The 15,017-nt window shown below is 38.9% G+C and overlaps 2 protein-coding genes across 3 annotated transcripts in view; one reads left to right on the top strand and one right to left on the bottom strand.

Annotated features, from left to right (window-relative positions):
• Positions 1–9,058, top strand: part of xrn2 (5'-3' exoribonuclease 2) — a 50,081-nt gene extending 41,023 nt beyond the window's left edge. The window contains exons 29-31 of the mRNA XM_033649422.2: positions 4,535–4,595; positions 6,782–6,995; positions 8,792–9,058. Of these exons, the coding sequence (XP_033505313.1) occupies positions 4,535–4,595; positions 6,782–6,995; positions 8,792–8,854 (338 nt within the window). The 3' untranslated portion in view covers positions 8,855–9,058. The remainder of the gene's footprint in view (positions 1–4,534; positions 4,596–6,781; positions 6,996–8,791) is intronic.
• A 498-nt stretch (positions 9,059–9,556) lies between these two features.
• On the bottom strand, positions 9,557–12,208 carry nkx2.4b (NK2 homeobox 4b). Of its 2 annotated transcripts, XM_078174037.1 has the most exons (3): positions 11,904–12,184; positions 11,562–11,774; positions 9,557–10,819 (listed from the first exon to the last, which is right to left on the bottom strand). In XM_078174037.1, exons 1-3 carry the CDS (start codon positions 12,058–12,060, stop codon positions 10,143–10,145), a joined length of 1,047 nt encoding a protein of 348 aa, XP_078030163.1. In that variant the 5' UTR covers positions 12,061–12,184; the 3' UTR covers positions 9,557–10,142. The 2 variants fall into 2 exon arrangements, with proteins under 2 accessions (XP_078030163.1, XP_033504964.1); XM_033649073.2 differs by having other exon boundaries at positions 11,562–12,208.
• Between the last annotated feature and the right edge of the window lie 2,809 nt (positions 12,209–15,017).

The following is a 15,017-nucleotide window of genomic DNA, read 5'->3' as shown; positions in this document are numbered from 1 at the left end:
TCAAGGACCTGACAATAACTCTGTATTTATCGACTCCAAGGATGTAATTAAAAACCAAGAAATAAGTGAGAGAGGTTTGAGGTTTACCTATAAGAATAGTTTTATTGGATATAAATTGTAAGAGTGGAACACCGTTAAATGTATTGCACGTCATTTTTTTCTGCTTGATGTAATTCATAATGCTTGGTACCTCAAGGCTTTTTGGGTACTGAACAAAATGTGCCCATAGTATTGAATTCTTTGTCACATTCTTAGTTGTTCTGATTTATTCTCTGCTCCAACAGTTTTATAGAAATTTGGTTTATTTTGTACGGGAAGTCAGGTATCATCGGGTCTTAATTATTCTTTGTGATAAATATTGACACCAGAGAAATCTTCTACTTCGGATTTTAACCGTAGCACGCTCAGCTGTCTGTCATTTAGAGGTTTTAATCTTTTCTAAACTGTATACTCGTCTTGTGAAGCAGCAGTGGCAGATGAAGTTTTGTGAGTCCGTCTGTCCACAGAAAAGTTACTGTACTGCATCTGTTGTCAGACCTGAGCCGGCTGGACGGGAGCTGAGTCAAATAGTCGCTGAACTAATTGAAAAGAGGTGGAGAGAGACGTTTAGTTGTTTAGCGTGGTTGTAATCCCCGCGTTAATACAGTGGACACAGCATGTTTTAAGGATTTAAAGCGTAATCCTTTGTTGGCTTTTGTCCGACACAGACTGGAGGTCTATACACTTTCAGATCATTGTTAATTAAGGAGATTGACAGGTGTCCACTTGTAATTCTCTCTTTTGAGTCATCGCTGGCGATGAGGAAAAGAAGACCAGAGTGTTGTGGAGTTATAATTGGAGCCCAACTGGGTGGTCCACTTAAAGTTTGTTGGTGGAGGAGATAATCAAACATGAAAACTGAATGACAAAAACAAAATGATAATGTGCTGACAGCAGTCTGCCTGCTGGCTGATAATTTTGTGTTTACTACTTTTTGCAGCAGAGAACTGGTTGAATATTTCCTGCCTCACTTCCCTTTTAAGTTACCAGGTCATAAAACAGATTATTTTAATCCTTTTCTTCCTCGTTAATGATTTATGTTGGTTCCAAAGCGCTTAATATTCGCCCCTCAGTATCCCAAAGTTTTAGACACTACTGAATTTTTGCTTTGATGAGTTTCGATCATCCAACATGATCGAGGCTCCTTTTGCACAGAAGATTTGTAAACCTGCAGCAAAAAAAAATTGTTTCGTCATTATTTTTTTAAATTTAATTTCTAAGTTTTAATGTTAATGTAGGATGCTGCCTACATGTCGTTGTCGAGGAGGTATAATGTTTTTCATGTTCACTATCTTAGTTTAGCGTGCTAGCATGCCAACATTAGCTAACTAGCACTTAACGCAAAGTGCTGATGGTGCTGATGGGGATGTCATTAGTTCTGCAGGTATTTGGTCATAAACTAGTATGCCAATTCAGATGATCATCAAAGATATTTCAGTTTAATCTGATGGAGGCATGAATGTTTGAACTTCTATTGTGGCTAAACTACCACAATAACCAGAACACCTGAAAACTGAAAACTGAAAATGTATTGAGGCTAAAAGCCAGGAGAGACGTTATTTAGGCTGATGTCGTCATGTATAGTAAAAGTTTTCCCAGTTCCCAGAAAACACCTCATCTCGCATCATGTTAATTTCTTCATCCATTTAAAGCTAAATATCCAGAAACATTATGAGTAAAATCATGAACCATTTTAAAATACAAACTCTCAGATCATATAAATACATATTTACATATATACAGCTGGGATGGTAGTTTCAACGGAATTTGGAAAGTACTAGAGAATGTGGTGGTTTGGTTGTGTGTGTGTTTGTGATGCAAGTAGAGCTGAAATGAATCTGCAATTACTTTGGGGATTGAACTGTTGTTTAAATCATTACGTTAAAGGAAGAACTCCCAAATATTTTCTGGTTCTACCTTTTCAAATGGTGTTTTAAATTGAGTTTCTTTGAGTTGTGTCTGAGTTGTGACTGTTGGTTGGACAAAATAATCAGTCACATGATGTTACCTTCTTTCTCCGTCTTTCGGAACTCATAATGGGTGTGTTTCTCTCTGACTAAACAAATCAATCAGAAAAATAACAGATATAAGGCTGCAACATATGGTTATTTTCATCATGGTTTAATCTGCCTGTTATCCGCTAGATTAATCAATGAATCATTTGGTCCATAACATGTCTCCAGAGTCCAACGTGACATCTTCAAATGTCCTGTCTCACCAAAAGTCCTAAACCCAGAGATATTTAGTTGACTATCAGAAAGTGCGTGTCTATCCACCTGTTTTGGAAAGTGAGTGGAAATGACTCAGGTGAAAAAGTTGATGTATTGATAAAAACAAAACAAAATGGACGTACACTAAGCATGTACCTTTTAATGTCACTGAAGACCTTAAAATATCACATGTGCAGAGGTATGAGGAGACTGTAACCTTATCATATTAATACATGAAACAAACAATAATGTCATATTTTTATCATGTTTTTCATTGTTCGAGCTGTGACTGGGGCTCTGCGAATGACCTCCTCTCGTTGTATCCTCTTCTTCTCTAGTAGTTTTATGGCACTTGCTACAGACTGTTTATCTGAATGAATATTTGTTTGCAGATTTTATTAAGAGTTAGTGCTACATTTGGATAGAAATCTGACTTTAGAAGAACCATTCACATTTGAGAAGCTGAAAATAGAATATTTGCTTGAAGATGACCTTCTGTGCTCTTTTCGGATTCATACTAGCATATTTACACGCTTTGATGGTCAAAAAACTTGTTTTTCCCCCTCACACTGTCTGTGCTGGAACACCTTTATTCACCCTCTGTCTGAAACACTCCATTTTAGTGTGTGTCTCTTTAAGCACTCCTCCTGAAAAAGCCCAGTCTGCTTTGATTGGTCAGCGCCTCTGGTTCTCCTGCATCTGGGCACCAACACTGCAGCTGCGGAATGACTAATGAAGGATAGCGGCAGGTTCTACCGCAAAACATCACCAATAAAAGCCTCTAAACACAACTGAACATGTTCCGGCAGGAATATGATCCGAAATCGGGGAAACATTTACGACATCGACAACCAAGATTACGTGTTTACCTGACATTAGCATGTAGCTACATGCAGTAGTGTAGGCTACATAATGTAAACACTTGCAGTAGCGTACCTGGAGCAGATCACCCTGTAAAGAAATCTGCACGAGCTGACGTCAGCTTGTCTCAAAAGTAGAAAAAAAGTTGGAAGTGGAGTAATCAGAGCGGTCTGAAATAGAGGTTTTTGCCAACAGGAATTACTTTTATGAAGGTTTACCTTATTAATTTAAACTTTGGCCACATTTAAGATGAACAGCCGCCTCTGTAATATGATATATATGACAGTAATTAAGGAAAACAGTAATAGGTCCCCTTTAAAAATGTCCTTTTCTGTCATTTTACTAATCGATTGATCTGATTGTTTCAGGTCTAAACAAATTAATCTATCAAGAAAATAATAATTAGTCGCATCCCTAGTTGTAAATATGTAAAGTTATTGTTATGTTCATTTTTGGTCACACTGCCCAGCCTGATAACATCTACACTCAGTTTTGCCTTCTGTCAACTGGTATCAGCTAAATCCTTTTTTTTGTAACACCAACTCCTTCCCAGGTTTGTAACTGTGAGCCTCAGGGTTCTTTTCATGGCACCCTTCACCCACCCTGAGCTGAGCCACTCAGCAGGCCTGCCCCTATAAACAAACAAGTCTGCGGCTCGCAGCTGGTCATCGCCTTGGCAACAGTGAATCTGGAAGAAGCCGTTAGCTCCTTTTTTTTCTCTCTCTCCTTCTCTATTTTTTTTTTTTTTTTTTTTTTAAGTGTGTCTTTGTGAAGGGCTTGCAGCGATGGAACCAGGGTACTTGAGGCGTCCACAATGCTGCCGGCTGAATGCTTATTTCATTTTCTGAACAAAAAATGCAAATGTGGCGCTCCCGCTCTCCCTCGTCTCCCACCCTCCACCTCCACCCTCCAGAGCCGCCGCGATTCGACGTTTTGAAAGAGCTTAATTTTATCATGACAACTGATTCATTCTGTATCCATGACAGAAATGAAATAGTTGGTATTTTTCTTTTTCCATTTCTTTTTTTTTTTAATCTTCAAGGTTAAAGCTGACCTGAATTGGGTTAATTAGTATCCATGTTTAATGTCAAATCCTTCAAGTTTTCGCCTCTAAACAATGAAACTGGAGGATTTTCTCAGGTTCCATCGCAGTTTAACTCAGAAAAGTCGACTCAGGTGATGTGAATGTGAAGTGTGTCTCCTTTTTTAATTATCACGTTGAATATTTTAAGTGAATTTAAGTTTGAGGTAGCACACAAAAGAAAAACAACCTGCTCGTTCTGCTGTTTCCATGTTGCATTAAAAGGTCAAACTGAGGATAAATTGTCGTTTATCGTTGGTCTGTTTCCTCTCTGCGTCTTTCTAAACTTCAAACTTAGCTCACCAGAACCACTTCTGAACATGTCGTCTTTTGTTCTCCGCAGATTCCAGACAGAACAGTTTGCTGGGAGCACCTCCCTCCTTCCACCAGCCTCAATATCCAAGGTGAGTCGGCTGGTTTGTCTGCGTTTTTGTGCACATGCATTTTGTGACTGTCACTGGAAGTTCATGGTTAACGTTCTGGCATTTCCCTCTAAGTTTGATATAAACACAGATTCAGGAAAAAGAGGGGAAGTGTTAGTTTTCATCCTTTAAACTCAAAAATAGGACTTAGTCTTTGTTACACTATCAGCCAAGGACTTTATCGACCACGGCATTGAAAGTTGGTTTGAAATTTCCACATCCATTCCTTCAAACTTCCCTCTGTACGTTTCCTTTTTACAACCACAGTGTATTTAACATGTCAAGGTTTGTGGTTCTTGTAGATTTTACTCTGCTTTCCTCCGTCGGGGGGGCTGCTGCTGCTGCTGAATTAAGATTTCTCCCTGTCGCTCTAAAACAAATTTCTCTCGAGGAGGTTTGTGCAACTTAATGAGGCATCGCTAATGCTATTGGAGGCCGCGTCACTCCCTGCGCCGCACAGTCCGGCTATTGATTCTGGCTCCAGACCCTCTCCAAAGTCCTAATCAGGTTCTCCAGTTCAACTTTTCAGGCCCATTGTGGCTCGGTGTCACCTCAGGTCAGTAGTTATTAGTGGCGACTGAAAACAGTTTCTTTAACTACTCAGGACCGGACCAAATGAAACGCAGGAGGAACTTGGAGAAGAGGGGATTATTGGTTAAGTCCAGCACTGGCCAGAGTGTGACATGGTTCAGTAATGAGGGATGGGGCTGCTGCTCTTAGTTTCTTCTCTCCTCATTGTTACTAAGAAGAGACTTTTAATATCACTGCTGCATTGACACATTGTCCAACAGTTGGTTTGGATGGCCGTGGCGTGCCGACTCGACGCTCAGTCCCACGGACGCAATGCGGCCCGCCTAATTTCACGGGATGAGGGTGATCCGAGCCATATGTGAATATGGTTCATTTCATACTCTTCTTTCATGTGCATCTTTGCAAAGTCATCAGAGAGGAGAGGCTGTTTTATGTCTTTGAGAGCTCAATCCCTCAGTAAACGCCCGCCGATGGGGATTTTAGGGAGGTCACTTAAAAGCAGAGTTAAAGACCGCCTCGCTTTTTGGATCAGAGGGTCCTGCATTTTATCAGTTGGCTGGAAAATCACCACAACACGAACATCTAAACTTCTTGAGTGATAAAATCAGACTTGTTTTGGGGGTTTTTAATAAATATGGGACTTGCTGAGTTAAGGGCAGAGGTTGAAGAATCAAATAGAGAAAGCTGGTCCTTCTTTGTGGTCAGGCACTTCCAAACCTAAATCATAACTTTGATCAGTTCAGCTGTATTTTGCTTTTTTATGTTTAGGTTCTTTTTAAGAGCTACAATTCATGATTATCATTTTTATTAGTGAATCTGCAGATAAAAAAAAATAGAGAAAAATGTCGGTCAGTTTTTCCCAGAGTGCAAACTGATGTCTTTAAATGTTATTTTGTTCAATCAACAGTCCTAAAACACAAAGAAATTAAGTTTCCAACAATAAAAAACGAAGAAAAGCAGTTAAATATCACATTGGAGCAGCCACACGATTAATAGATTATCAAAATATCTGCTGGTTATTGTTGTTGACTAACTTTAAACGTCATTAAATACAGAAGTTTGGCCTGTTTTATAACACAGAACCACTTGAAAAAATCTAATTTGGCACCAAATCTCCAATATTGTATTTGTTCTAATATTAATGATACACAGCCCGGTGAATTAAGCAGGTAGAGCTTTTGATTTTTAATTACAGTCCTGCCGAATATTAAACCAAAAAAACTCTCCCTGGTTTTTATTCGTGCACTCCTGGTTCTTTTCATCCACATTGGATAAAACTGTCCAGCTGATAATGTGTGTCACTTTTTGAGTCAAAGCTCATATTCATCAGAAATTAATTAAAAGTTGATAGATGTTTGTAATGGCTTCCTTCCCTCTGAAACTACAGGAAAGTATTTTCAGAGATTACCTGAAAAATCTGACATAGTAGAGTTTTATTTTGTGCTTCCTGATCAAAGATTAAGTGTTTAAACTGCATCAACATCTTAAGGGATGTTTGAATTTCCACTGCAGGTACTTCTTCTCCCAAGGTCTTTGTATCCACTTCAGACAGAAACAGCGCTCTTAAAAATAAATGTATTGATTTAAGACCTTGTTAAGAATGTACTTAAACAGGTTTGATGTGTTGGTGTCTCCAGGCAGCAGCAGCAGCAGCCGTATGGGGGCAGCAGGGGTCACGGCTGGGATCGGGCCACGCAGATGCAGCAGTCAGCGTATCAGCAGAACGTGAACCGCGGAGGGACAGCAGCAGGAAGCTACCAGCAGCACTACGATAACCGCAGAGACGACTGGCGCGATCGCAGGAATGATCGGAGGGACGATCGGAGAGACAACCGGGGGCAACAGCATCAGGTAAACACTTAAAATCTGTCAGTGAGATTTCACTTAAAAAACATGATTTGTATGCTGACAAGTTGTGGGCGGAGTCACAGTTTCATCTTCAACATGTTGTCTTTGCTAGCAGAGACTAGAAAGGCTGATTACACAACTTAAAATCTAAAAACTTTTAATTTCTGTCATCTTATTAATAAAAGTTGTAAAGAGCTGAAGTTTTGTATCCAGGCAGTTTGGATTTCCCAGTCAGAGCTACAATTCCTGAAATCTGATTGGCTGTTGATGGTTGATGATGCTGAACCAGTCCTCCCAGTTCACTCAACTTGTTCTGAAATGAATGAAACTCCTTTGAGATAATCTTGTCATTCGTTATGCTAGTGTGAATTTTTAGGAGCATTTTTGTTTGTGATATTCAATTTCAGTCCTGCTTTAATTTTTTTTTTTTCTTTACATTTAAATAGACATTTATTCTCCAGAATAACATCATGCAAAGTTGGTTTTAAACTTTTTTAGATGTCTTGATTCTTTTTTGATAGATTTACTACTAGTATTTTCCATATTATTTCTGTTATTGATTTATCTGTTGGTTACTTATTCAATTAATCAATTAATTGTCTGTAAAATATCAGCAGATTATTAAAAAGTGTATAAAAAAGTGCTTATTTTGACAGTCTAAAACCCAAAAGATGCTGAATTTATAACAAGTATGTAAAACCGTATCAAACTGTTAAATGTTTTTGCATCATAAATTACTTCAATTATGATTTACTTATAGTCAATGAACTAATTGATTAATCAACTATTTTTTTTCTACTCTATTATCCATTTTTTTTTTATATATAGATACTGTTAAATCTGAATAATTTATGTACTTTTCAAGGTGTTTCAAAAAGCATGTTACATTCATGAGACAATTAAACTCACTGAAACACGTTAAACTGAAAATGAATGAATTGCACATGCTTACTGTGCTCTGATTGGTCATCAGCTTTCTGTTCTGAAGAAGTGTTTTCCCATTTGGACATTGCGTCTGCAGTTTCTCTCTCAAAGTTTTCTGCTTTGTTTAAAAGTTTCAAATGTACTGACAAGACTTTAGAGGAAGTTCAGTGTTTAAAAAAAACAAATTAAAATGTTTTTGTTTGGTTTATTTGGCTAAAAGTGTTTGTGATCAACCAGCGATTTTTAGTCAGTGGGAGAGCAATATTTAAGGGTCAGTTCACACACAAAATGTAACTCCTCTACATAAGTGTCCATACAGTTTTGACTTTATGACTCTGTCTGAGGTTTCTGCCATCACCAAAAAGTAATGGAGGTGAATGGAATTTAGTTTGTGACAGTCAGAAAAATTTAAACTTACATTTAAAGATTCAGCAGCAACTAATCTGAATATCCTACATACCTCACTGTCTGTGGTTTTAATTAGCACCATTTCCTCATTAGAGAATTAAACTGGCCCTTTGATAAAGTTGTTCCAATGGACAAAATAAAACATAAAAAAGAAGGTGCCAAGTTTGACAAAAGTGTTTTCATTTTTTTGAATTGTGGTGGTTTATAAAATTAATTTAACACTTTACATAAAACCTTACATTCAATCACAATTAAAACCCTAAATTTAGCCATTTCTTTTCCTTAAGAAAAATATAATTTAAAGAAACATATAAATTGAATTAATTAAATTACACTGAGTAGCTGCCAAATGGACTTGCCTCGAACTGTTTTATTGGTATTGTTAGCCTTTGTAGTTGTGGTATTTAAATTGTGCCTCTTTTTAAAAGCAGAACTTGTTGTAACTTAATTTTTTGTGTGTGTTTCAGGGCTATGGCTCCAGCAGAGGTTACCCTCCTCCTCCTCCATCCAGAAGATACAACTGGAATTAAACTCAAAGTAATGTTGGACTTTGGGACTTTCAGGGTGGGCGACTCTTTGTAGGGGAGACATGTCATGTTTTTTCATTTTATTGTCTTCTTGTACATTTTTTTTCCTTTTTATTCGACTTATGAAAAAAAAAACGTATTGTAACTTGTGATTTTTAAGACAAATGGCCTGTAAAACTTGTAAAATACAAGTGAGTCAAGGACAAAGTGTCCCGTTGTGCTTATTTTTTGAGATGGATCTCTCCAAAGTGTTTCATGTGTTTAGAAAAATTAACAAAAAACATGTAAAATAAAAGTGATGTTGGGGTTATGTTTGTCTAACAGGAATCTCCTCTATAAAATAGACTTTAAAATGTACATTTTAAATTTTACTTAAACAGCAAAAACACTTAAAAAGTCGCGTGTTTTTTTGAGTACAACTCCCAATAGAATAAAGATTTCTTCACAATCTCAAAGAGGTATTTGAGATTAAACCGCAGCACATTTAACTGCAGATCATCTGAAATATTTTCTGGTGAATATTCCGGTATATTTAAGCGTCACGGTGGCGGTCCAAACCTCGTTTATATCCACATTTCCGCCTGACTCCACCGCTGCTGAAAATTAAAATTAGTGCTGCTCCAAAGATACATTTTAAAAACACTGAGAACTACTTCTTTTTTTTTTTTGCTTCAGGCTCCACAAAAAAAAAACATTGAAATGTCCAAAATGAAAATATTATTTATTTAATACTGGAAACAAATTGTGACAAAGAATATTTACTGACTTTACTTCCAATGAAAATATTTCTCAATTCGTTTAATACGAACCAAGATACGGCTGGTATACTTCCGCCCGGGATTATTTCTCAAACCGGCCTCTATTGCTTCATTTTGTATTAACTTCATATATAAACCTGCAATAATTTAATTTGTCGTGGCAAGCACAGTGCGCGTGCCTCATCCTGAATCTCCACAAATTAGATTTTATGGTTTAAATGCAGCAGCAGTCATATCTGTCAGTTACCAGAAAAAAAGAAAGACTTAACAAATATTTGTTTTGAAGAGGCGAAAATACATTATGAACATTCAGACCACGTTCAAGGATCTAATATACAGTTTATTTTTGCACCTTATTGCTCAAAACCACTCAGTGTCTTTTGAGTCCCTGTGTGCATAAAGGAAGGAACTTTACGCACGGAAAGAAAAAGAGTCTGGTGCTTGTTTCTGTCCTCCAGCCGGTTCATCCCAAAAATCAAACCTAGGATTGATGCCCCGCAGGCCCGCTCCCGTCTGTCCTCCTCCCGGTATCCCTACCAAGTTCTCCCGTACAGTAAATTGGAGCCGATCATGCTGTTTGTGTACTCGATTAGCGCCGCGTCCGTCTGCGTCATGTTGATCTGACCGTGCAGTCCCATCGGCGGACTTGGAGACAAATCCTCCAGCTCCTCCGTGGATGACAGCTGGTTCACCTGCTGCTGCTGTTGTTGTTGCTGTGGGGTCGCAGTCATCGCATCCCCCGAGCTGCTCTGTCGGTTTCCGGTCTGGTTGGAGCCGCTGGAGTCGTTCCGGCACCCCTTACCGTTCTTGGAGAGCACCGGGGACACTGAGGAGGAGCGGTGAGTCGTCGTGCACAGACCTCCACCGCTTCCTCCTCCTCCGCCACCACCGCCTCCGTCCTGCTGCGCGACCTTGTCCTTGGCCTGTCGCTTCAGCTTGTAGCGGTGGTTCTGGAACCAGATCTTGACCTGGTTCGGGGTGAGGTGGATCAGTCCCGCCAGGTGTTCCCTCTCCGGGGCGGACAGGTACTTCTGCTGCTTGAAGCGCCGCTCCAGCTCGTACACCTGCGCCTGGGAAAAGAGCACCCGCCGCTTCCTCCGCGGCGCGGCGTGCAGCGTCACCATGGACTTGCCGGTCGAGTCCATCCCGGCCAAGCTGCCCACCATCCCGGACATGTTCATCCCGGCGGAGGGGCCCATGAATCTGGAAACTTAGCCAAGAAATAATCAACGTTTAAATGTAATTAAAAACAATGATAATGATTAAAAAAAGGAGCTCATTGTTTAATTTAGCTTAAAAAAACCTAATTACTCACATCCTAAAATATATCAGACATTTTGATGTTGTAGTAAAATACCAATTAATTAAATGTCTTGTCAAAAATACATTTTAGAAATGAAGTTATGTTAAATTTAAAAATTAAATAAGCCGAAAATTTACTGGGGAAAACAAGTAAACATTGGCGTTGAGCTTATACTTAAATTCAAGATTATATCCCACTATCAAAGCAAAAATATCAGCTATTTATTATTATAACAGTTTTATATGAATGTTTATGTAAAGAGGTAGAAGATTTAAAGCAATTAAAGTCTATATGGAGGGCCATAAAGAGTAAGTGGTCACCATATGATGATTAAAAATGTTATTAGCATTATAGCGCCACAGATACGTTAAATAACTGTAAACTTTGAACATTAAAGTGTTTAAAAGTCACTAAACTGGATTCTGAGAAGGCCCATTTGAAGTCCTAATACAGGGAGATAATTGTAAAAAAATTAGGAGCCACAAAATATTCAATAAAACGTCACTTCAAACACTTTTTAGTTCAGACAAATTTTAGGAACATTTTTCCACCGTGCGTAAAAGCAGCAGGCCGGAGTGCCCAGGTCACACTGAAAACTTTCAAACTTCTCAGGTTATGAAAACAAACTTTTGATTAAAGCTGCTCTTACTTGTCGGGTATCTGGGCTCCGGGTTGCTGTACCACGCCGCTGCCGCCCCTCCGCCCCTCACCGTCTCCTGGTAGGACGGCAAGTCTCCGACATTCCCGATGCCGCCGTTGCAGAACCCTCCGACGGCCCCGGAGAACTGCGGCACCCCGTGGGGCACATGATAGGGCCCGCCGGGTCCCAGAGCGGCGGCTGCTGCTGCTGCGCTGGCCGAGGCTGAGGAAGAGGAGGAGGATGAGGATGAAGAGGAGGACAGGTGGTGATGGTGATGGTGGTGATGATGGTGATGGAGATGAGGCGGCTGATGCTGCTGCTGCGCCTGGTGGTGCTGATGGTGCTGCATACCGGGCTGGGAGACTTGCGGCTGCCTGTAGGCGCCCAGCTGGGACCCGAGGCTCCCCGCTGCGGGATCCATACCTCCAAACCTCCGGTAGCTGTCCTCCATCGGGCTCAAAATGTCGTTGACTGAGAAGGGGGTGGAGTGCTTTGGGCTGAAGGACATGGTGCGGACACCCCGTGCTGTGGCTGGATGTGGTCGGGTCTGTCCGGCGGCTCTGTGCCTGCGTCCCCCTCCCTCCCTCCGGCTTCTTGCTTCTTGTGTCTCCCTGGGAAGAAGTCCAGCTGATCGGCTGCAGGAGGAGACGAGTTGCCCTTATCCCGCCGGACTCAGACTCCAACACATGGAGGGGCGGAGCGACGCGGACACAGCAGCCAACAATGGCAATTGACATTAGAGAGGTAAGTGGAGAAAATGGTTTGGACCTACTTTCTTCTTCTGCTGATGCTGTTTGCTTTATGAGGTTTGACCCAAACAAGAACGCGGAGGCACAAATTCCTTTAAAGTCACAGATGAGCTTCACTTTTACACGAATTTACTTTGTTATTAAATACTGAAATAATTATCCCATTTAATATTACTCATAAACAACGATGCAAACTAAACTGGTCGAGCTGGAATCACGTCACTGAACATGCTGTCAGGCTGCCAACCGGTACCTTATGATTATTGTTGATATTAGAATAATATCAGCAGCTGTAAAAGATACACAGGCCTGTTTTATTCACATTTATATTTAAAGTATTCACATATTGGGAATCCTCACTGTCTAGATTCTCAAATTAAGTTCAAAGTGTATGTGCGTGTTCAGGTCTCTTGTCTCAGTTTCATTTCCAATTACGCACGAATGGATCTAAATGCAAGCTGCAACACGGAAACTCACTTTACACAAAGTTTACGTTTAATTTCCATTCATAAAAATACAGTTTAATGCCGGATGCTGATGAAATGAATGGTTTGTTTAAAGTATTTGATTGAACCCATTATTTGCAGATAGATGTTCAAACACCGTGTCAGAGTTATTTTCTGTAAATTAAACATTTGTAACCATCTGAATTTTAACCATCAACTTTAACAATAAGACTCAGTAACTCATTTAATTCTTGAACCGGAAATAGAAAGTTTATTTTTTTCCTTTACTAATTATAAAGATAAATGTTGTAAAAACATTTTTAATTCGACTTTGTTATTATCCTGAATTTTATGCTTCCAAGTGCCATTTTTTACAGTGAATTATTGCTTTTTTATCACGACAATAAGTATTTTATCATTTCTGACAGCCATATTAAACATCTAGATGTATTTAGAAATATTTATGTTGCCATTTTATTGCTAGTAAAGCATATAGTTGTGAAACAAAACACTTTATAATGTTTAATTTAACTGCATCGTACTATTCATTTGTGTCCGTTTTGTTCAGCTTATTTTATTATGTTTATGATAATTCACTATAAATGTTGTACACTTCTTTTTTTTTGTTTTTGTTTAAGCAGCTTATGTCTGTCTGATTCTAACAAAAGTTTAAATTGACTCAACATTGTGAAATTAAAAAAGTAATATCTTTGAGATTTTTTTGACTTTTGGAAGATTTCAAACCCGCAAGTTCTTTTTTTAAATTATTATCACTTATTGATTTATAGAATATTATCCGGATGGAGCTACAAGTCTGAGCCACAGAGAAAATAAATTAATTATGTTTTAAAACGTGTTACATAAATTAAAGTAAAATCCATACATTTCGAAATTCAGTTATATCCCATATTTTCTAACCTTTTTTTCCTGCTGTTTTAAACTCTAATAATTAAATTAATTACTGTAATAATTTAATAAATGGTTTTCCTTCTCCTGCCTGTATTAGGCTATATGAGTATCCAGCTGCATATATTCCCCTGCAGGTTCCTCTGTAACCATTAATGATAATGCACCTTTAAAAAGTGCAGCTGTAGTTCAGCTCAGTGTCAACAGTCCGAGCAGCCAATCACCTGCTGACCTGCTGCGTCACGTCACCTCACGTGCTCTTTGTAGTTTTCCGGCGGCGGATTAAAAACGACTCTTCGCTTTTTGCTCTCCGGTGAACCGCTCATCTGCAGGAGGGACCGGGACCACACCGGAGCTTCACAGCCGGGCTCAGAGCTGCTGCTGCGGCCGGTGAGAGAGGTAACCCGCCGGGAGCGGGCGGACCGGAAACACCGGAGAGTAAACAGCTGTATGGAGTTAATGTGATGCTAATGGTGTTTACAGATGTTTACTGTGGCAGCTGTTTAATCCTGTAGGCATCTTATTAGGAGTTAGCGGGGAATTAATTACAGATGAAAGGCCTTTAATTAGCTTTTATCACTATGTCTCAACATTCAATATTATAATGCTTCTGGTTTGCTACTCTAAAGCTAATGACTTTATGGCGACTTACTGCCTTTTTAACTGTTACAATAATAATATCTCCACAGTGACTTACAGTATAATTTCCTTATGGTAGTTTATAATGAGTTTAAGGTGAATTAATTCTGCTAAAAGACGTTTTTAACTCTTGTAATATTTATAATGATGTCACTTAAACATTGCTAAAGGGACATCCTGTTACCTCTGAAGTCTATGATACAGATTTGTAATGTCCCTCTGCTACTGTTTAATGACTTTATGGCAACTTAAAGAGACTTTTTACAAAAATTAGACATCCATATGGGACCTCTAATATGTTTGAAGTAGTTTCTGGTGAGTTTAAGGTGAATACAGTACAGCAAAATACTAAAAGGTGTTTTTATATTTTATAATACTTTAATATATAGGAACTATAAAGTTACTTTATGGTCTTTCTAGTGTTATCACTGCAGTATTTTACATGTAGAATGTCTATTAGATCCTTTCTGATGAGTTAATGGTGAATTAATTACAGCTGCAAGGTGTTTTAATTCCTATTAGTATGCTTTATGATAACATTATAGGGACTATGTTGCCTCCGGTACTCTAAAGTTTCAAATGTTACCTCAGTATTGTACAGATTTAAATGCGACTGTTTCATGATTTGAATGATGGTATATTATTACAATGTTCCTTGAAGTTTTTAAAACGTGTCTGTGGTAGTTTATCAGTTTAAGGTAATTTTTTTAATTTAAAGGTGTACA

Source organism: Epinephelus lanceolatus, chromosome 13 (genome assembly GCF_041903045.1).
Source record: "Epinephelus lanceolatus isolate andai-2023 chromosome 13, ASM4190304v1, whole genome shotgun sequence".
NCBI lineage: Eukaryota > Metazoa > Chordata > Actinopteri > Perciformes > Serranidae > Epinephelus > Epinephelus lanceolatus.
Note: the sequence above shows the minus strand (reverse complement) of the source record. Positions and strands in the feature narration are given on the sequence as shown.